This window comes from Rosa chinensis, chromosome 4, assembly GCF_002994745.2.
Source record: "Rosa chinensis cultivar Old Blush chromosome 4, RchiOBHm-V2, whole genome shotgun sequence".
In the NCBI taxonomy this organism is placed as follows: Eukaryota; Viridiplantae; Streptophyta; class Magnoliopsida; order Rosales; family Rosaceae; genus Rosa; species Rosa chinensis.
This window is the reverse complement of record NC_037091.1, coordinates 62,866,789-62,889,609: the sequence shown is the minus strand read 5'-3', so window position 1 is coordinate 62,889,609 and position 22,821 is coordinate 62,866,789. Positions and strand designations below refer to the sequence as shown.

Below are 22,821 nucleotides of genomic sequence, written 5' to 3'. Positions count from 1 at the left end.
GATCAACAATCATTCTCCCACTCTCTATGGCACAAAGATCAAAGCCAACCATATCTTACAGGTATAGACAATGCACGAATTGATTGTTTATTTATTTAAATGGTTCTTATTGCTTAGATTGATTGGATTTTGGCGCCGAACTTATTTGATCCACTAGCACTATAGCCATTATAGATTTATAATAATACACCCTTAAATAGAGGAAGAAAGGTAGATAAGGTAACACAAGATGAATAACCAAAACACAAAAACGAGATTGATCATCTTACTCAGTAGCCAATACAAACTCAAAGCACAAGTAGCATGTAGTAGTAGCATCAAGAACTAGCTAGCTAAATTAGGCCGCATACAATATCACACAAGTCCTAGTCATCGATCACTCCTTAATAATTAGCTAGAATTCTGATTTACATGATGGCGCAAGCATGAGGATTTTCATCGCTGAACATGGAGGTGTACTTTTCGTCCGGCGGACTAGAAACCGCCTGAGCTACGTTTCTGACGTAACCGGACGGTGCCTTCTTGTCATAAGCTCCGGCAACGTAAGGATAAGCAACGAGGTTGTATGGAACGTAGGGCCAAATCTCTGCTTTCTTTCCGGTGCTCTTCACCTTCTTTAACACCTTGTTTGGCTCCACATAACCTGTCACCGTCACCCGGCTTTGCTTTCTGTTCACTTCGACTTGCTTTGCACCTAATCAATATATAATTATTTACGTCAATTAATCAATTAATTAAATATTACTAGATTAACAAGACCGTTACCATGATAAGAAGGATGTAGGGTACATTCCTGAATCCAAAATCATATGTTTAAGAAGATCTTGGGGAAATTTGATTCTACACCCAAATTCATACACACCTTTTAGATTAAATTCATCTATAAGATTGTTTTAATATACGTACACCCAAACCGATTAATTAGGTTTATCTAAAAAAATAAAAACCTATTCAATAGGATAAATATTAAAATAACTCATTGTTGTTAAGAATTACTAAAGTTGCCACCATTCCCAAACTTTTTGCAGATGCAAGTCTTGCAACGGTTTTGCAAAGACATTGCCAAAAATTAATCAACTCTTGATTCCAGCAATTGAAATCAATACCTAGGTTGGAGGTTATGTAATCTCCACATTCAAAAGCTGGAATTATTGGTGCCTAAGTCATTCTCTGAATGATTTAGGTACAAATTGTGAACTCCCTGAATGATCGATACCTAAATCATTTGCTTATATTAAAACCCACACGATGTTTAACACTTGAATGATAGACAAAATTATGCAATTTTACCTATGGTTCATTCTACCTAAGTTATTCCATGATTGATAGATACAAATTGTGAACTCTTAAATTATAGGTATCTAAATCAATTGTTTATGTTAAAACTCACATGATATTTAACACATGTACGATAGGAAAAATTATACAATTATACCTATAGTTCATAAAATACCAAAATTAGCAAGTGAAAGTTAATGACAAAAGTGTTTGATTATTCTATTTCATTTCCGGTAAATGAGGTGAAATGAATATCTTACTAAAAAGTCAACAGCTATATTTGAGGAATATCTTACCTATTCAATCAGAATGGTAAAATAGTCAAACTAGAAAAACGTGAAAAATCATATTTACAGACTTGAAATCTATAATGAATGTTTAATTATGTGAATGGGTGTAGATTAAAAAAATATATAAGAATTAGTTTTTCCTAATAAAAGCTTATCTTTTTAGATTTTTTTCTAATTTTCTCAAGATTCTAGCTTCGTTGTTGAACTTGCAGAGTAATAATGGAAATCATTAACACTGTCTGGAGTTTCAGTGATTTCAAACAAAAGCTACAAAATTGACCAAAGAAAAAAGAAAAGCTACAATATGTGTCAGCTTTGTGGGACTGTGGGAGTAGTAGTAGTACGTGAAGAAAAGAGGAAGATGGTCAAAGTAAAATTTACGTCTGTTGCAGTTCTCGATCTTTACGAGGAAATCTCAAAGAAGTAGGTAGAAAATCTGTCTTCATAACTCTCTCTTTCGTTTGAACTTATTAACGAAACAACTTACCTTCTGGCTCACTCCGAAGTATCGTAGAGATGTCGAGGGATCGATTAGACTATAAGCCAGTTATGTTTACACCATTAGAGAAAGAGAGAGGTTGATAGGCCTGATTTCAAATAGCAAGCTAGCTAGTAATACCTTTCATGTTAGAGACTGCACTCTTAACTCTCCTTTCACAGCCATCACAGTCCATTTTCACCTTGATTTCAACTGTCTGCAAATCAGAAAAGAAGAGAGAGAGAGAGATCAGAGATCAGAGATCAGAGATCAAAGAGAAAAATGAATACTTACTAAACAGAGTGATTAACTAATCAATGACCATGCATGAGGTTATACCTGCACTGGCTTTCGTTTCTTTCTGGGTTTGGAGCTCATTGTGAAATAGTCTGATAGACTGTCTAGAGCACCCATTGATCCTCTTTTGAGTACTGTGGAGATGGAGAAAGAGTTTGTTGCTGAGGACAGTCTGTTTCTTTGTGAGACTTGGTCTTCCTCTATGCCTATATTTATAAGACGAGAGAAACAATGGGTGCAAGTTGTTCTCAACAATTTAATATGATTGTACTGCACCACATAATGACGTGTACCCTCTGTCCCTCATTTCACGCCATATATTTTTTTCAAAAATATCATCCCCAACTACTGAGATTTCCGTTCTGCTCATGGACCAGACAGAAATTAATTAGATCAACAATTATAAACGTTTACGAATTCAAGGATGAGAAAGGGGGAGGATTAAGAGCATCACCGTACACTTGCACAAATATAAATAAATGGTTAGATTGTATTAAATATATTTTTTATTTATTAAAAATAAAGTTGATAATAAATATCAAAAGTTGAGATTATTTTATAAGGATTGAGTTACTTGCACCGTCGGTGCATAGAATAATTTCCATTTCTTTGGAGCTTCTGTGTTAATAATTTTGTTATTTGACACCGTTTAAAGATAATATTAAAATTTATGTAATTACATACATTGATATTTGAGTGATACTTTAAATATCTTGAAAATTGACTTTTAAGTATTCATATTTACCAATATTAAAAGTGATACTTGATATTTTATAAATATAGATTACTGGTATAGCTATTATTACCGATACTTAAGACTGTATTCAAGAATAAGCTAGTTGAGGAATTGTCTAAAAGGAATTGTTATGTTCAATAGGCATATGTAGCCATAGTCTAATAAACTCAAGCAACCATTATCATCCAACATTATATATGAAAATTAATCATTTCGTAGATACGTTCTTGCCTTCTCAGTCTGGTATAATTTGTCTGCATTTGTTAGTTCACAACTTCACATGATAAACATATACTTTTTCGTAGTTGATCATCTTTTTCTTACCGATAATGGTCTAGAGCTGTGCGGATGGAAACGGTTGTATGGAAAGCATGAATGACCAAACTAAAGTTTCAATTATCTCTAAGGCCTGGTAGCCTGCCTATCTGGCTTTCATCATTTGCTGGCCTTAGCTAGCTAGATAGCAGAACAGATGAGTTGAAGGCCGGTGCTACTCGCATTTTTGTCCACCTTTTTCGATTCCAATCATACCCGGCTTTATTGACGGTTTACTAATTTGTATTTGTTACATATCTTTTGAAAACCAAAGTATCATGGTTTATTTCTCATCACTGTGTACCAACTACCAAGTGATCTGTTTATGGTTAATAGCTGTAAATTTGAAAACAGAATGTATCAAACACGTTTCAAGTGAATCGACCACATTTGGTTCAATCATGTCATGGAAAAATCCAAGGTTTTGTGTATATGGTTTTTTAGCTAGATTCATGGGAAAACAAAATATACATGCAGTAGTCCAGTTATTCAACAGTTTAGGTGAAACATCCTATAAGCCTTAGCTACAAGCACTAGCAGATGGCTACTTTTTTCGTCTTAGGACTAATTAAGTTGATCGCTCTTATCATTGATATTTGAGAGCTAGTATATAATGCCAAATATGTGTCTCACGGGGTTAAAGCAAACGTTAACAGTATACAAGTATATATCAAAGATTTGAGGAAGAAGATGATCAAGCTAAGCAGCTATTTTACAGACCTCACTTCACAATTGTGTTTATTGTTGGGATAAATGGATAATGCACACTATATACCTTGGGCTTCTTACGCGTGGCATTTACCAAGTCCAAGAGTCTAGGAATAGTTATAGCACATAATGCATACATTTGGTGGAACCAAATTGATCGAAACTAACTAGACTTTAATTGTTGAACATGCACTGCCAAGTCATAGACTGTTATGATCGATTCAAATTTCCAACAATACATTCATGTATAATTCAGATATTGAAGTGCATGATTAAACTATAAAATGGATTGTTGATGTTGTGCTTTTGTGGGGTACAAAAATATATCAAATAAATCATAGTGAAACGTTAAATCAAATGCCTTCCAGCCACAAGGAAAAGAGAAGCCTTTTTGTACATGCTTTTGGAAGAACTTCTCCCCTAAGATCTTGATTTGTACTCCTCAAGTCCTATCAACAATTATTCTCCCAATTCCTAACCATATCTAATATGTATAGACAATGCACGACTCGATTGTTTATTCCTCTTTAGCCTCAAAGTGCTCGAGTGATTAGATTTGGCGCCGAACTAGTTATTTGATATCACTTAATTAATGGCAGTTTTAATATATAGTCCTTTAATTAGGGAAAAAAGAAAGATAAGAAAAATTAGTGGAGATCGATCATCTTAATTACAGACTCAATGTACAAAGTGGCTTGTAGTACTAGTCCGCGTACAATATTACATAACTGAGTCCTTAGTTTTGAATCTTTGATTACATGATGGCACAAGCATGAGGGTTGTCATCGCTAAATAGAGAGGTGTACTGGTCGTCCGGTGCGAAAGCAACTGCCTGAGGGACGTTTCTGACGTAGCCGGACGGTGCCTTCTTGTCATAAGCTCCGGCAACATAAGGGTATGCAACGAGGTTATATGGAACGTAGGGCCAAATCTCGGCTTTCTTTCCGGTGCTCTTCACCTTCTTCAACACCTTGTTTGGTTCCACATAACCTGTCACCGTCACCCGGCTTTGCTTTCTGTTCACCTCCACTTGTTTAGCACCTGAAAATATAATTAATACTAACGTATAATTAACCAAGTTGATTGGTAATAAGAACCTACAAGACTATCATAAAACAAACTAACAAAGGGTCCCCAAACATTTATTGAATAGATATCGATGTAAAGCTGAAAATTATGCATGCCACCCTTTTGGCAAGTGGAAATATACAAGTATATGCAAGATAAATTAGTGTCAGATTTCTGTACGAGTAGTAGTACTATGAAATAATTTTGAAATTTTTGTGTCCTGCCTTTCTTCTATCAAATAATTACTTGCAGTTCTTCTTGAAGCACAGAGGCTTGGAAATTCTGTCTGGATAAAGACCACCTTCGGTCTGGGTATAACTTATTAATGAACTGTTCACGGGCCCTTGTACATATACAACATGCATAAATAATATTTACGCTAGATAAGCTGCTTCGTGTTAGGCTAGCTACTCTAGGCTGTTAATTGAAGCTTAATAAACCAGGGTTTGCAGTAGTAATTAAGTGGTACCTTTCATGTTAGAAACAGCACTTTTAACTCTCCTTTCACACCCATCACAATCCATTTTCACCTTGATTTCAACTGTCTGCAAATTAAGCGAGAAAGATATCAGGGAGAGAAATCAACGATTACCTGTACGATAGTGCTGAAGAGAGAACAAGTATATCAGGTTTATTTAAGAGGTTTGGATAATACCTGCATTGCCTTGCGTTTCTTTTTCGGTTTGGAGCTTATTGTGAAATAGTCTGATAAATAGTCTAGCACACCCATTACGATCAGCTTCTCGATTCTCAATTTGAGACAGAAAAACTTGGGGTGGAGAGAGAGCAAAGATATACAGATATGTTGTGTGTGACTTTGGTCCAGCTCCACGCTTATATTTATAGGAGAAGAGAAACTCTGGGTGCCTTATTATAATTACGTACTATAAATCTATATACCGCACAGATAATGACGTGTAGAGTCCCTCCATCCCCAAATACAGTGCTTTTCTACAAAATATCATGCCCAATCACTGTGCTTCCGTTCTGCTTAATCATGGCACAGAAACTAAACTAATTATGATTTTATTATTGACCTTAAGAAAATCTTTAAAGGGAGTATTTTCTGGGGAAGTTTTCGGTGCTATTGCTAGCTTTTGTTTATTTGGCAGCGTTTAATAGTAAGCTATCTGTCGTTTTGCTGCTTTCTTTGGCCCAAAGAAAGGGAACCGTTATCTTCCATGCCCTACTCTACAGTTTTTGTCACCTAAACACAACAAAAATGCGCATATCTGGCCAAAGTTTTACTTAACTGTAGCAATACTCATTTTCAAATTCTGCGTATAGTACTAATTAATATCATGCAAATTGTTAGTACTTTATAATTTTGTAGCATCATTTTTACTTCACACACACACACACACTTTCCTGCAGTGATTTTTCTTTTTCTTTCCTGATGATCATGAGCTGTGGGGATGGAGATGGTTCTGACTAACTAATATATAGAGTTTTCGATGGAGTGCATAAAAAATTGAATGATCTGGAGTCCATCTTATACCTGTCTTTCATCATTTGCTAGCTTGAATATGATAGAATGTAGTTGGTGCTCCTCATTCTCGGCCACTTTTCTTTTCCAATCCATAATGTTCCATTAATCACTTAATTTACAAATATTATGATTTCGATATTTCCTAATTACCGAAAATAAAAGGTACAATTTCATTTCCCCCATCAACTGAAAACACAAATCTATTCGACACTTTCTAAAGTCCATTTGGCGGAGTAAGAACTATGTCTTCTTAATCTTGGTTCTCTTCTCATTTTGTTTTTGTTTGAGGGTTAAGCTTATGTGTACCTATAATGATGTCGAACTTCAATCCAGTACTTCAAATTGCAAATTATTAATTTTCTTCAATAATTTGATGTGGCAAAGTACATAATGACGGGGGGAGACTAAGGTCTCAAATTTTAGATCTGATTTGAGGTCAATAATCATTTTTTGGTATAAATATCATTGAATTACATCAAATAATGTGTGTAGAGCTTTAATGACGGATGAATTGCAATGTGAATAGCTATAAATTTGAAAAGGGAACACACCGAACACCAAATTTAAGTCAATCTGATTGAGACGGAGCATTGGAGGTTGATCTAATTAATTTATGTCATGCAAAAATCTAAGGTTTGTATGGTTACTGAGATGGATGGGAAAACGATAGAACTTATGTCATGGGTCCAATTATTGAAGAGTTTAGGTGAAACATCGCTACAACCCTAGACTGCAAGTACTCTACCGGAAGATATATGCCTGTATGCTATGCCAAACTGATTGAACGATATCAAGTCCATCTCTCGGAGGGACTAGATCATATTTTCATGGTGTACGTGAGAGCTAGCTCTGCTACTACCGCCTCGCTCTATATATATGTACAAATTCATGTATGTCATTTTCTAATAATTCATAGTGCGTCAATATGCTTTCATAATGAACCTACTCCACCTAGCTAGTTTCAGCTTTTCAGCTTTTTTTTTTATTTCAATACATAGAGTATATATTGTCCACATTTTTTTATAAAAAAAATTGTCCAAGACTATCTTTTTTACCAAAAACTGTGTATTAGAATACCTTTTGGTTAGGTTTATACTAGAATACCATATTTCTTTTTGCGAGATTTATTAGGTAAAACACTCATGCTTGCATACTTTTTGGTTAAATTGATTTTAAGTTCTTTAATTATACCTCGTGGTTAGGTTGACTTGATGTTTTAAGTTTTATATTTTTAGTTATGTTCATTTTATATTTATTCATAATTTTTGGAATGATTATGTATAATTAATAATTTAAATTTCAATATTTGAAAAATTAAATATAATAATAATGAAAGTTTCACAAAATCAGGTAATTTAAATTTGTTTTTTTTTTCTTGACTTGAAGGGGCAAATTGGACAGAATAAATAGTCAATGGACCGCAAATAACAAAAAAAAAAGTGACCGGACTACATCCACTATTAAACTACGAAATTGGACCTTGATTTAAATTTCTCTATTTTTTATTCAAAATCACATGTTCCTTTTTTCTCATTAAAATCTTCTTTAGCAATTATAAAATTGAAGGAACTCAAAAATCTAGACCCACTGTTGTTTTATGATTTTTTAAAATTGGAAAATAGAGAAAATCATTAAAAAAATATAAATTTTTTTGATATTTTGTAGTGCCTCACTTGGAATATGTCCTAAAATCATGCTTTACCTACATATCAAACTATTTTAAAACCACTTTTATTCAAATTGTCCCTTACCATAATTTTATTATACGTAAATCATGATACATACACACATCTATACACATATATATAGAATATATGAACATGAGGAATTTAGCATACAATTATTTAATTGAGAACATATGAATACTATTTTGATCCTGAATTATATTTTCAAATGGAAACTTGATCATTTTCATATCGTTGAGTTACTCAAACGAAAGTAGTATAACTACTATACATCAATAGATGTAGAAGCTTCTCTTCAGAAAAAAAATAAAATAAATAAATAAATAGATGTAGAAGCTAGCTGGGACCGAGAGGGATTGCTGGTTTCTTCACATGCATGCAATCGTGATTTTTACCACATGAAGAAAGGAAGTATAAACTATAGCGAGAAGCCACCATAACTTAGCTGCTCTTGCGAACTTTACAGATTGTTTACGCGTTTGAACATACTTAAGAAAATTGATTATCCTCTCTAACAATTAATCCATCTTATCTTCATCATCATGATGACAAAAACGATAACTAATGAGCTGGCTAGATATACAACTCCTCTGAACAATCCAGGTCTTAAAAATCAACATTATACATACAATTTAAGTTCTGATATTAATCATCCAAATATTAATTAATTCTTGGATTCTTCAATGACCACGTAATTGAAATTGGTGGTATGCTTAATTTGGATGCTTTATGCATATAATTAGGCGTATGTATATTAACCATGAGATCGATACGTGAGTTTTATTAAGTTTTGAAAATGACGAAGAAGATATGTGACACCTTTAAATTAACTTGTTCAAATGCAAAGTGTGTCAAACTAGTGAAGTAATCCCAGATCTTGGAATTTTTCCACGAAAACAATGTGAAATGCAAATTGGAAGAGATGATTGAAGCAATGAGGCCAGCTAGATAGCTAATGGCTAAAGCCAGTAAATTAGTTGACTATTTTGTTAAATGTCATTGTTGTGAGTAAGCAATGTGTTTAAAACTTGGTCCTGGATAATAGTTTTTAATCAACACAAGCAACTTACCTTGAGCAAGCTCTCGTTTTCATCTGATACGATTGGATCATCACAATTCGCTTTGAGTTGGATAATTATATATATACCAAACCACCTACTCTTCTAGCTCATTAAGCTAGAGTACTGTGTAAGTAACCTAATTTAATCTAATTAAACCAGGAGATTCCATGCATCGTAATTAAGTCCATATGTGCATGCATTACTATATGTAATATACCATTGCTACACGACAATATTAACGCACACTTCAAGTTTCATAGTCGATTAAAAATGAAAGTAACATCAAATAGTATGTACTGGATTTGTTGCTTGTGCGACAATCAAAACATCTAATGGTCTTTGATACTGATCAGAAAATGTAAATAAAGCACGATTCCTGGCCAGCAATAACGTAATTGATTGTGGCCAGCAATAACGTAATTGCTTGGCGCGCAGCAGCCGGGTATACAGAATCAAATACATCACTATATTCAATTATGCATCTCCCTTGAAAATGTGATTTGCTACATACTCCGAAGAAGTCGATTCCAGTAATTTATTAATTGATGAAGACAAAGTTTTCTCCTTCAATTATTGTACATAGGATGATTGTAGATCCCTAGCTAGCTTCATTAGTTGGTGAAATGAGAATCTCTCATTTTACTATTTTAATATAACAAATTCTCGAGGGCTTAATCTTAGTAGTCACGTTGGACGTTAGAGAAGTAAACTCTATTCATACATCAGAAGACGAAGAGCCAAAACTCTGTAAGTAATAGGTTTCATGTAAATCACGGACCCATAACAATACCAAAAGACGTCTAATTTTCTTCTCTACAACACTCATAGTAAAACAGTAAGTGGCGTTTCCAGTAGTGAAGAACTGAAGATGTGAGTAAAACTGAAGAACTTACCTTTGAAAAGGGGACAACAGTTGGTAATAGAGGTTAAGTGGTTTACAACCCCCTCTTGGGCTATGAAGGCTTTGAACATATTTTGATTATTTTCGCTATGACCAAAAGCCACCACCAGAGGGAAAGAAATCTGTCCCCCGATCCAGTGGGCTTCTAAGCACAAGTTGGGCTGCTAAGACTTGTGAGTTATGAGCCCAGCTTAATTCAAGAATGGCCGTCTAACTTCAAACTCGGCCCAAAATAAACACCCATGACTCACCCAAACCACATGTTTACCAAACAAACAGAAGTCCATAACCGACTCTACGTTCACCAATGCCAAGACATCCACGTGTCAATTCTTCCCGCCAAAATAACCGAAAACCCTCCCCTCAGAAATTCACTCTGCTATTTTCCAAGCCTTACTAAGCCTCAGAATCTCAGACTCTCTCCCAAGAAATCAAAGAAAAATGGCTTCTTCTTCTTCTTCAACTTCACCCTTCCTCTTCTTCTCTCTCCTCCTCATCCTCTCTCTCCTCTCCTTCTCCTCCGCCCAAACCATCACCAACGCCGCCGAGATTCTCTCCAATTCCGGCTACAAATCCATGTCCCTCGCCCTCGACCTCGCCTCTCACTCCATCACCTCCCAGTCGCCGTCGCTCACCGTCTTCGCTCCGGCCGACGCCGCCTTCGCCAACTCCGGCCACCCCACTCTCAACCTCCTCCGCTACCACCTCCTCCCCATCGCTTTCCCTCTCCGATCACTCAAGTCCCTCCCGTTCGGCGCCAAGATCGGCACTCTGCTCGACGGCCACTCTCTCACCGTCACCACTCTTCCGGCAGACCGCCTCGTCTCGCTCAACAACGTCACCGTCACGGCGGCCCCAATTTTCGACGACGGGTCGTTGATCGTTTTCGGAACCAGCGGATTCTTCAACCGGTATTTCCGGATCTCGGGTCCGATTGGGAGCTACAGCCCCAAGAATCTCGGCTGCTTGGCGCCGCGAAACCCTAACAGAGCGATGGCGGTGGAAACTGAGGCGTATTACGCGTTCAGTGAAGCAAGCAAGGTGCTGAGATCGAAAGGCTGCTCTGTCATGGCTTCGTTTCTTGAAATGCAATTCCATGGGTTTCTCAAGTACCAGACCATGTTGACCGTCTTGGCTCCTGTTGACCAAGTCATGGTGAAGCGGATCGGAAATCTGAGCGAGTACTCGTCGATCTTGCGCCGCCACGTGGTCCCCTGCCGGCTTTCTTGGAGCGATTTGAAGAGTCTTGAGGATGGGACTCTGTTGAGGACTAATTTGCAAGGGTTTATGATCAACGTGAGTCGATACGACACCGTTTTTGTGCTCAATGGGGTCCCGGTGATTATGCCGGAGCTGTATCACAACGGCTGGCTTGTGGTTCACGGAATCAGTGAGGTTCTTGAACTTCCAGTGAGCCTAACTCAGAGCCCAATTCAGAGTCAAACGGAGCCAGTGGTGGATACGGTCGATCCGGTGGCTTCTTCACCTCCCTCTCCGACACTTCATCGCAGTTCCGGTGAGGTTCTTTGTTTGCAGGCCTTCACAATCTTGGTACCTTTTCTGTTTTTCTATGTTTTTAGGCCCTGATTTTTTTTGTGAAGATGTGAATTGTAGCCATCTTTAACTGTGAAAAACAAGTGCTAGCGCCATAACATTGTGAATGTTTTAGGCTTAATTGGTGTAAAAATATGGTGCCCTTGTAAGCTTGATTCCAGTTCATGTATGAGGATTTTGTAAACTTTTGTTCATATATTGTTGATAAGGTGTTTGGAATGTTGATCTTGCACTTTGTGTTTTCGTTTTCGTTTTCGTCTCAAGAAATGAAGCCGTATTTGTGCACAATCAGTAGAATAGGTTGATACTGTTTTCAAATTCATAGTGGTTTATATGCAAACTTCGTTGCCTCGGAGGTAGACTCCATGCGAATTTCTTCTGAAGTGCTAATGGGTATTGTTGAGGGTTCTTCATACTCTGTAGATGTCATAAAACAAGTAACATGCACCGTATAAAACCATCTAGGGTACTAAAGCCACATTTCTTTATCAGAAGTTGAGCATTACAGGAACAAAGTAAAAAGATGATCACCATCGCCAGACTGCTCAAAGCCTCCTGCAATCTTAGCACTTAGCAGTCATCGTTAAACAGTAATTAGCTCTATTTATTGCGCCAAACTAATGGGGTATTTTCTCAGTTTGGCAATCTACAAATCGAAACTTATGACAGCATCCTTTCTCCCAACATCAAGAAGGACTTGCTTTAGGTTACCCACGTCTAGCATCGCTTGAAAAGTACCTGCAAGCGTTATCTAACTTTTTCTCAAGCGCCGACCTTATTGAGTTTCTTGAGCCTGATCGATATTGTTGCCTGCTGCTTGAGCTTGCTGAGATTGAAGTGCCTGTTGCAATGCTGCTAGACTAGCATTTGAATTGCCACCTCAACCAGTAGCAAAAGTAAGTAGTAGCAGCATTTACGGTGCCATTGCCAGGAAAGTCGGCCACATTCATCATGGCACACAGGTCATGGTTATTCACCCTCTTGACCTGCCCACCCAAATTGATGTTACCACGTTAAGAGCTGGCATGGTTTTGGATCAATCCCACCTGGATTAATCGTCTTCATACCCTGCACATTCCAATTTGGGTGCTGCATATGCGTAATGCCTCGCAGTCATCTCGTCCAACAGTTGGAGTGTTCAATTTACTTTTCTTCCACCTTGGCAGTTACCCAATGAACTAGTTAGACCACACTAATAATCACATATACGGAATTCCTACAATATGAAACATAGAAAATGAAAAACGATAGATTCGACATTACCCATATATTTACCATGTGTGGTAATATGCACGTATGATGAAGTTAGCTCCCTTCATTGTCATTTTGGCACTTGTCAAGGCGGCCAAATCATTATGTGGTATTCTGCCCCAACCCCATTTTCTTACATGGGTTGACCAAGCTCGACATCAAGAGTGTGAACGTGAATGGCTCTCCGAATGGAGTTGTGACGGAGTGGTTATGAGTTATGACCGTTTTAATTTGATTGGTATTTAGGTCACTATGATAAACAACGTGAATCAAGACTAAAATGATGACGAAATCATGTAATTCTTCTTGCAAACATTTCTACAATTGAACAAGTTAAACAACACTAGAATGCACCTTGAAATTTTTTGCAATATGAGAAACCAAAAGTGAATAATGGAGGATTTTACCACGTAGTAATATGCAAAGTGTGATAAAATTGACCTCATTCATCATTTTTTAAACCTTAGTCAAGGCGGACAACTGTTATTTAAACCAATTACAAAAATATCATTTTCACTAAACCATAGATAACAGCTCCGTCATAACTTGGTATGGCCGAGCTTCATTTACCCATGTAAAAATTTTCAACACAGCATCTAGTCTTAATTAGTTCTCATTTGACAAATCTAATTAATAAATATGAGGGTATAAACGTATGTTCGGTTGACCACGTTGATAAGGTCAAAATGAAGACCAAGGCGTTAGGCAGCTAAGGTTTTTTCCCATATGCATATATCGTCAATCATTGCAACCAAAGGTCAATTTTGACCACTTTTTTTCATTACCCTTGTCGATTTTGAAAGGTATACAATTCTATATAACCAATGAGTCAATGACAAATGTAAACAACACTAGCAGCCATCTCAGGATCTTATGCGCTATGAGAAAGAAATCGAAAATCAGAAATGGGGGTTTCAGCTTTGCCTATGTATTTGCTAGTGAAAGAAATCGAAAATGAAATTTGTGGTGTGATCCGTAAGTTTGGGCTGGGTTATGAGCCCAGCTTAATTCACTAATGGCAGGCTAACAAACTCGGCCCAAAATAATGACCCACGACTCACCCAAATCGCATGTTTAAGAATTAAAAGAGTATAACTAACCAGCTAAACAACCAAAAAAAAGTTCGTAACCGACTATGAAATTCCCAGACATCCACGTGGCAGGTTTCCCGCCAAAATAACTGAAAACCCTCCCTTTAGAAATTCTCTGCAATCTTCCAAGCCTTGCTAAGACTCAAAATCTCAGACTCTCTCCAAGAAATCAAAGAAAAATGGCTTCTTCTTCTTCAACCTCACTCTTCTTCTTCTTCTCTCTCCTCCTCACCTCTCTCCTCTCCTTCTCCTCCGCCCAAACCATCACCAACGCCGCCGAGATCCTCTCCGATTCCGGCTACAAATCCATGTCCCTCGCCCTCGACCTCGCCTTTCACTCCATCACCTCCCAGTCACCGTCGCTCACCGTCTTCGCTCCGGCCGACGCCGCCTTCTCCAACTCCGGCCACCCCACTCTCAATCTCCTCCGCTACCACCTCCTCCCCATCGCTTTCCCTCTCCGATCACTCAAGTCCCTCCCGTTCGGCGCCAAGATCGCCACTCTGCTCGACGGCCACTCTCTCACCGTCACCACTCTGCCGTCCGACCGCCTCGTCTCGCTCAACAACGTCACCGTCACGGCGTCCCCAATTTTCGACGACGGGTCGTTGATCATCTTCGGAACCAACAAATTCTTCGACCCGTATTTCCGGATCTCGGGTCCGATTCGGAGCTACAGCCCCAAGAATCTCTGCTGCTTGACGCCGCGAAACCCTAACGAAGCTATGGCGGTGGAAACGGCGGCGCATTACCCGTTCAGTGAAGCAAGCAAGGTGCTGAAATTGAAAGGCTGCTCTGTTATGGCTTCGTTTCTTGAAATGCAATTCCATGGGTTTCTCAAGTACCAGACCATGTTGACCGTCTTCGCTCCCGTTGACCAAGCCATGGTGCCCCGAATCGGAGATCTGAGCGGGTACTCGTCGATCTTCCGCCGCCACGTGGTCCCCTGCAAGCTTTCTTGGAACGATTTGGTGAGTCTCGACGACGGCACTGTGTTGAGGACTAATCTGCAAGGGTTTATGATCAACATCACTCGATACGACGGCGTTTTGGTGCTCAATGGGGTCCCGGTGATAATGCCGGAGATGTATCACAACGGCTGGCTTGTGGTTCACGGAATCAGTGAGGTTCTTGAGTTCCCAGAGAGCCCACCGGAGCAAGTGGTGGATGTGGTGGCTCCTTCACCTGTCTCTGAGGCAGATGGTCACAGCTCCAGTGAGGATGAGAGTGCCGGAACAGAGCCTTCGGAGCCAGTAATAGAGGTGCCTTCTTCACCGGAATTCGATAGCAGCGATTCGGAGGAATTAGATACCGGCGATTCTGAGCTATTTGCTAACATGTCTTCCGAGGATGAAGGAGCCATTTCACACAGGCGCTTCTTTGTTTACAGGCCTTCATAATCTTGGTACCTTTTCTTTTTGTGTTTTTAGGCTCCATGAAGAACAAATGCTAGCTCCTTATCATTGCAGTATGATTTAGGCCTGGATTAAAAATATGGTGCATTAAACTGCCTTGTAAACTTGATTCCAGTTCATGTATGAGAATTTTGTAAAGTTTGTTCATAGTTGATGATGTGTTTGGAACTAGTAGAATAGCTTGATACTGTTTTCGAATTCATAGTGGTTATATGCACACTTTGATGCCTCTGAGATAGACTAATGGGTAATGTTCAGGATTCTTCATTGTTTGTAAATACCATAAAACCAATTCCACATTTCTATATTAGAAGTTGAGCATTACATGAAGTAGAAGGATGATAGTTCTAGCCAGACCCCTCAATCTTAGCACTTAGGAGCCATCATTGTAGATTAGTTGTTCTGAGATCGCTCTTTAGCGCAACCCAACTAATGGGGTTTTTCTCAGTTTTTCAATCTTCAAACCGAAACTTACGACAGCATCCTTTCTCCCATCATCAAGAAGCGCTTGCTTTAGGTTACTAAACAACTGTGTCGGAGGCCTAATACCCATGTCTAGCATCTCCTGAAAGTACCTGCATGCATCATCTAACTTGTTCTCATGGCACAAGCTGTTGATCAATGTGGAGAACATGTGCATTCCTGGCAGGACGCCTTTAGTCTTCATCTCATCCCAAACCCGTAATGCCATATCCACTCGCTTCTCATTGCAAAACATCCTCACTAGGATTTCGTATGTACTTACAGTTACTGTTGGTTCGCTACTGATTTTCTGGAATACCGAGTAAGCTTGTTCAGTTCTTCGATGCTTAACCAAGTGATGCAAGATTATATCGTAGGTTCGAGAATTAGGACCAATCCCACATTTTCTCATCTCATCCACCACCCCGAACGCGTCAGGGATCCGCATTGACCAGCAGTAAGCTCCAACAACAGCATTATAAGTAGGCGCCTCCGGTTCTAAACCACTGGCTTTGGACCCTTCAAAAAACTCAAGAGCTTCAGCCAATCTCTTTTCTGAGCCTAATCCATTAATCAGCATACAGAAGATATGAGGAGAAGGCCTCACATTCTTCGCTTCCATCTCTCGAAACAATCCAATCGCTTCGTTATACTTCTTGCCCTTACAATGTGCATTGATCAAAATACCATAAGTCACAACATCTGGATCGAACCCTTCAGCCTTCATTTCTCGATAAACCTCATCCAACCTCAAAAAATTCTGTTGCTGACCCCATCCTTCCAGCAAAATAGTGTACGACTTAATATCAGGTTTGAACCTTCTGTGCTTCATTTCATCGAACACCTCCTGTGCTTTCTCAACCTGCCTCGACTTGCTCAGAGTATCAATCAGTCTATTGAAATCCGACCCTTCTAACTTGATCCCAAACTTCTCCATCTTCTCAAAAGCTTTAATGCCCTCTGAAACCTTCCTCGCCCTCGCATACCGCCTCGAAATCAAAGCGAAAGTCTCTTTGCTGAGCAGGCCTTTGTTGTTCATGTCATTTACCAATTCCCATATTATCTTGAACTGTTTGATCTTACCCAGAGCTTCAATCAGAGCATTGTAGCTCTCTGTGCAATGCTTAAACCCCTTTTGCTTTTCGGCCCACCGGAAAAACGAGAGCGCCAGAGCGCCGGCGTTGTTGAGCTTCTTCAAGACCTCAACGACAAGCGTTGGTGACACCTTGACTGAAGCGCCGTCGAGCAAGCTCTCAATGCGAGGATTGGAGTTGGCCGTGGATAGAATTTTGCTGATTTTCTCAGCCTCTTGGGTGATATCGTGGGTATTGGCCTCATCAAGCACTTGGGTTTTGTATAGAGTGCCATGGATTGCTCTGTAAATACCAGGATTGGGATTGCGTAAGAGCCCAGATGGGTGTTCAACATAGGGGTTTGGATTACTAGTAAGGTTTGTGAGTGATCTCACTGATCTGGGAGAACCAGTTTGAGGATTTGGGAAAAGAAAGAAGGGATTTTTGGATGGTTTTGGTAAAAGCTTGAAAAATCTAGAGAGACCCATCTGAGAGGCGACGAGATTTTGTTGAAGTTTGAACCTTTAGAGGCCCAGGTCTCTGTTTGGCGGGATATTGACTTTCCGGTCATTTATAGGTTTTTAAAGGTTTAAGGAAAAAGTCACAAAAACAAAGATTTTTTTATTTTTTATCAGGACTCAGGAGTGAGATAGTCAGTTATTTAAATTACTTTAGCAAGTTAGTAACACACTTATTCTGTCAGTATTCAAACCAAGATCCACAAAAATATACCAGTAAAACCAGACTAATTCCTCGCCACAGGCACACGAACCGCAAACATGATGGCCACAAACTAGTGGAAATTAAGACTTGCATGCTAGATATGGAGTTTCATGCTAAGCCGCTTGACCAACTAAACTAGGCGGATAACAAAAAAAAGTATCCTGGCACTAACAAAAGAGATGAAACACAATAGAATTGAAAGAATGAAATTTTCTGCTCCAATATTCAAACAGTTCCTAATAGAATCCGAAGTAGAGAGGCACTACAAAAGAGGGGAGAGAACCCTCTTATTACATGGAAAGGCTGTGAGTGGCTCTAGTGCTCTACCATCAATAATAGCGGCAATGATATAATAGCAAGTATATCCCAACACCCCAACTGAATTCACTATGCTACTATGCCCCTGTTATAAACAATAGTCAAGCTGTGACTGGAGGGACCTCAAAAAAAGAAGAAGAAGAAAGTGAGCTCAGTGGCCAAAAGAATGAATGCATCTCAGCTGTTGGCAGTCTTCCAAGTTAACCATCAAGTTTAGAATCAAAGGAAACCGCACGAAAAGTCTGTGAAGATCTACTTTTCGGTTCAAGATTCTTCATTTACACTGATTTGATTGTGAGCTCCAGTCATCAAGAAGGTTAGTAATGGATTCTTCAAATTTCTTTGCTTGGGGTCCAGGCTTCAAGATATTGGCATCCCCCCATTGAGAGCAAGGATCCATCCACCAGCTCTTCCAGCCGGAGCACCATGCACCTGGGGCAGCTAGATTTCGCCCGCGCTTGAGGATCTTTACATCAACCATGTCCAGCACAGGGTCGTCCTTCTGGAATTGTCGGCCAAAAGCAGCTCCACTTTGAACCATTTGATCATAAACTGATGTATTGAGGAAGTGGGGTTCCATTTTCGGGGGAGTGTCCCAAATCATGTATCTTAAATCACTGTTCACGGTAGTGTTCTTAAACTCTGGTGAATTGCATATAACAGAGTGGAAATATCCTTCCTCCGATAGAATCACATTCGTAAAGTACATGAGCAACGTCCGGGGAAGATTATCCCAACCAAGAATGCAAAATTCCAGAAAAGATCTGCTCAGGACAAACCATGGGGAACCTGCAAATCAAGACAGAAAAGCTTCTAATTAGCATTAATGTGGAAAGAAATATTCATGTGAAATCTTGCATATAAAGTGTGTTGGACTATGCCTGTGAATATTTTAAAAGCATCAGGTGTTTTCCGCTTCTCTGTAGCATGAAAAATTTGGCTCCTCCTGGCTAGGTAGATACTTGGATCAACTATAATTGGCTGGATCCTATGCAACCTACACAAGAATAATATATACAGCTTCAGGTTCAAATAGAAATATGTGCCAGAAAATAAAGCTAAAATTAGTGAAAAGGTTTGCCTACTCTTTCCATCCAAGTTCACTGGTGTGGTCAATGAAATTGAGATCCCGTCGTACAGAAGAGAAGACATGAGACAGGTCTGAAAGAACAAAACAGAAGCAGAAGCAAATAAGTTGGCAGAACTTATTAAGGAAAACAATAGGTTGCAATAATTTATCAAGACAAGCATTACAAAGCAATTATAGTACATATCAAAACTTACACAAAGAAACGAGTATTGATAAAAATGAGGCATTCTAGAGTATTTCACCCAACCTTGAAGGATATGAACAATGTGACAGCGGTAACAGCAATAGAGAAATGCTGGTTATCAAAGTCCTCGACTACATAAACTATAAATTGGGGATTCAGATCCTCACATAAGCCTTGAGGTAGAAGTTATTCCTAACAAGAGTTCATCATATGCGGAAGTGACATATAGGCTTCAAAGAATTGCCAGAGCGGTCACAATTGCTTAGGATCATGCAAACGCTACCGTACATTCTTATATACTGGTAGTCAAATTTCAGAAATGTAACAACTCCTAATAAGAAAGATTTAGCCACCTAGTCTTCCTGACAACTACTACTTGCACATGGTATATAACTCAAGAAAACACCTCAGACCATTCCAGTTCTTTTTCATCTATTTCATAGACAGCTACTTTGTATGTCCCCTCCTCTTTTCCTACCCCTACCATGCTATGTCTAGATTATGTGCACTTTCTGAATCTTCTTTTCTCCTAAATTGGGAGTGACATGTAATAGAAGACTTCAAGTCTGACCTTTCTTAGTAAAGCACCAAGTACCATGAAGAATATATCTTTATGAACACAGAATTGATGTGCAGTTTTTACTCATTCAGAGGAAACTCACAAACGAAAACCTGGTTACTACTAAAAGAATTGTATTTAGCATTTTCTGGGAAAAAAAGACTAGTTGAAAGTCAGATAGTATAGAAAAGCTGCTTTTGAATATATGACAGAGAAGAACATTACAAAGTAAACTCCCTCCCTCCATCTATATGTGCTTTTATGTGTGTACTTATGACAGTAGATACACATACAAAGACACCAAAACAATATAACAAGAGAAGTCAAATAAATTGAAAAAAAAAAAAAAAAAACCAACAAACATCAGACACTGAAGTGCTAAAAACTTGGACTAGCCACTGAATTAATCAGAAACCAATCATCAAACTTTCGGTCCTAATATGGAAATTTCTTACATTCTTTTGTTCCTTTATATGGACAAAACTGGGAATTCCAGGCCAATAAAGTCAGAAGTTTATATCAAAGCTCCATGCCTCTCATAATCCAATTGACCAAAGGGAGTTGTGTGTCATCAAATGGATCCCGGTGTGCCCCTTGCAACAAGGGAAGATTCAACACAAAACCACCCAAATCTAAAATCAACGCGATTCAAAAGCCAACTCGAAATCATAATCATATTTCAAGGAAGCAATTCTATCCAATTTTCACTTCCTCAACAACAAGCAGAGAACCTCAGTATAAGGAATTGACACGACACCATTACTTCACTAGAATTGGAGTCACCAAGTCGAAGCAACAGCACCCTAGGCCAATCTAACTTCCCATACAAACCTCGTATCAGACACACCATGTTACCATTGTACACAAAAACATAGTATCTGGGGGAGGTAGATTTGAGCCAGGACCTCCTCTTTACAGTACACAACTCTCCTATGCCATAGCACCGCTCCTCTTTATATGAATGGCACTAACCAAAATACATTATTTACTATCTTACTATAAACAATAACCAAACCCACACATATATGCTTCCCTAGATAAACACTTTTCACAAGCTCAAACAAATCCAAATGCAATCTCTTTCATACTATACATTTTCGGAAACAATCAAATATATATATATATATATATATATATATATATATATATAGAGATTAAAGAAGCAGCAGAAGCGGCGTACCGTCCTGAGTCACAAGTGGGTAGTCCACAGCACTCAAAGTGATGAACCAGTCCCACCCACTATCCACCTTCAACAAAATCGCCGCCGCCCTCAACGTCGTCGCCAAATTCGACGAACCCATGTACGTGATCCGATCAGGCTTCCCCACCACATCCACATTCCCAAACGCCCTGACCGCCGGCACCGCCTTCACCGCCGACGCCAGCCGCCGCCGCTCGTCCTCCGACTCCTCCGCCGTCAGATGCAGCAGGTACCGGTTCCTCGGGTGGTAGACGGCGAGCAGAAGCCGGAAGATCCGGGCCCGATCGCCGCGGCCGCCGTAGATGTAGTAGGCGAAGGCCGGCGGGCAGTGGGCGCCGTGCTGGACGATGGAGGGGAACGGTTTGGGGGAGGTGAAGGCGGAGATGGAGGAGAAGAGGAGGAGGAGGAGAGAGAGCAATGTGGCGGAGAAGAGTGTGAGAAGCCATTTCTTCTCTGCTCCCATAATTGAGTTGCTTCTTCTTTTGGTTCTTGGAATTGGGGCATATATGGGTATTGGGTCAAATCAATGGAATTGCGGATGCGGGTTTGGTAGGGCTAGGGTTTATTGGTGATGGGTCAGTGAGGATCTTGGTCCTTGATCAACAGAGACGAATACTGAGAAGATATGGGTGTGTGTAAAGTAACCGTCTTTGATTGAATTGTAAGATTTTTGTGGTTTCTATTAAGAAATCAAATGAGTTTTTAATGGTGCTGACAGTGCAGGAACAATGCTAGGGTTAGGGTTTTGGAAGTTGGATTTGATGAGAGGAAGAAGAAGAAGAAGAAGAAGATGGAGTTCTGGAATTTGATCTCTATCATAATGACAAAAAGTGTAAATTAAGCTCGGTTTTTTCAATTTTCGTGTGCCGTTTTAAAGTTTCACAGACAACCTCCACGCTCGTGAGGTGCGCGTGATTACACGATACTATACCCTCGTTTCTTCCTGGGAATTTGGCGCGTTCCGGGGCAATTGGATTACGCGCGGCGGCGCCTATGTTAGTGAAACGCATTATTCCTCCGTATTTTTGTTTTTTGGGTCTAATTATTCAACCATATTGTTGAGTCTCCACTCTAGACTATCGTAGAAGTTTCAATACTTTGAAGTATCGGAAAATTCAAATCAGTAAGTTTCACGGAAATTTTATACTCTACAAATATTTAAAACATCAAAGCTAAAAACCATTAGATTGTACTCTAGTATCATAGACAACCTCCAAAGTTTTAATAAAGATATATGAAGCCATCAGTAGAGGAAATGTATTAACAGTGACATGGGGTGGTGATGTGATCCCATGGTGTTTTTTCTGTTGGTAGCTAAGGACAGGTGAGTTTATCTAGCTACAAAAGATGCCAGAAAAAGACTGGTAGGTGTTTCGACCAAATCGATGAAAACTGTTTCTTACGGAAATTCTATCCTACTTCAGAATTCAGATCATGTGGTGTTTCAAAATTTCCGAACCAGATAGAAAAATAAAGATGGCTGTTTAGAAAAATCCTCAACATGGCAAGAAAAGTCTATTTTTAGTAATAAATTTATAGTTCAGGAACATGGAAATTATACGCAACAGAGTTTACAGCGAATTGTGAATGTCAC

At 39.1% G+C, this 22,821-nt stretch overlaps 5 protein-coding genes across 6 annotated transcripts; 1 reads left to right on the top strand and 4 right to left on the bottom strand.

The window, feature by feature from the left end:
• Positions 1 to 215: 215 nt before the first annotated feature.
• Positions 216 to 2,545, bottom strand: LOC112198122 (heavy metal-associated isoprenylated plant protein 20). Its single transcript, XM_024339175.2, has 3 exons — positions 2,386 to 2,545; positions 2,188 to 2,263; positions 216 to 694 (listed from the first exon to the last, which is right to left on the bottom strand). The coding sequence occupies exons 1-3, from the start codon at positions 2,458 to 2,460 to the stop codon at positions 408 to 410; spliced, it is 438 nt and encodes a 145-aa protein (XP_024194943.1). The 5' UTR covers positions 2,461 to 2,545; the 3' UTR covers positions 216 to 407.
• A 2,195-nt stretch (positions 2,546 to 4,740) lies between these two features.
• Positions 4,741 to 5,986, bottom strand: LOC112200227 (heavy metal-associated isoprenylated plant protein 20). Its single transcript, XM_024341249.1, has 3 exons — positions 5,826 to 5,986; positions 5,640 to 5,715; positions 4,741 to 5,143 (listed from the first exon to the last, which is right to left on the bottom strand). Exons 1-3 carry the CDS (start codon positions 5,898 to 5,900, stop codon positions 4,857 to 4,859), a joined length of 438 nt encoding a protein of 145 aa, XP_024197017.1. The 5' UTR covers positions 5,901 to 5,986; the 3' UTR covers positions 4,741 to 4,856.
• A 4,896-nt stretch (positions 5,987 to 10,882) lies between these two features.
• Positions 10,883 to 11,893, top strand: LOC112199737 (putative fasciclin-like arabinogalactan protein 20). Its single transcript, XM_024340713.1, has one exon. It carries the CDS (start codon positions 10,883 to 10,885, stop codon positions 11,891 to 11,893), a length of 1,011 nt encoding a protein of 336 aa, XP_024196481.1.
• A 4,007-nt stretch (positions 11,894 to 15,900) lies between these two features.
• On the bottom strand, positions 15,901 to 17,689 carry LOC112197741 (pentatricopeptide repeat-containing protein At1g71060, mitochondrial). 2 transcript variants are annotated; one of them, XM_040517780.1, is made up of 2 exons: positions 17,515 to 17,689; positions 15,901 to 17,478 (listed from the first exon to the last, which is right to left on the bottom strand). In XM_040517780.1, exons 1-2 carry the CDS (start codon positions 17,638 to 17,640, stop codon positions 16,033 to 16,035), a joined length of 1,572 nt encoding a protein of 523 aa, XP_040373714.1. In that variant the 5' UTR covers positions 17,641 to 17,689; the 3' UTR covers positions 15,901 to 16,032. The 2 variants fall into 2 exon arrangements, with proteins under 2 accessions (XP_040373714.1, XP_024194322.1); XM_024338554.2 differs by having other exon boundaries at positions 15,901 to 17,689.
• Positions 17,690 to 18,051: 362 nt separating this feature from the next.
• On the bottom strand, positions 18,052 to 22,054 carry LOC112197742 (beta-glucuronosyltransferase GlcAT14A). The gene is made up of 4 exons (XM_024338557.2): positions 21,207 to 22,054; positions 19,279 to 19,354; positions 19,075 to 19,190; positions 18,052 to 18,982 (listed from the first exon to the last, which is right to left on the bottom strand). The coding sequence occupies exons 1-4, from the start codon at positions 21,688 to 21,690 to the stop codon at positions 18,468 to 18,470; spliced, it is 1,191 nt and encodes a 396-aa protein (XP_024194325.1). The 5' UTR covers positions 21,691 to 22,054; the 3' UTR covers positions 18,052 to 18,467.
• Positions 22,055 to 22,821: the final 767 nt, after the last annotated feature.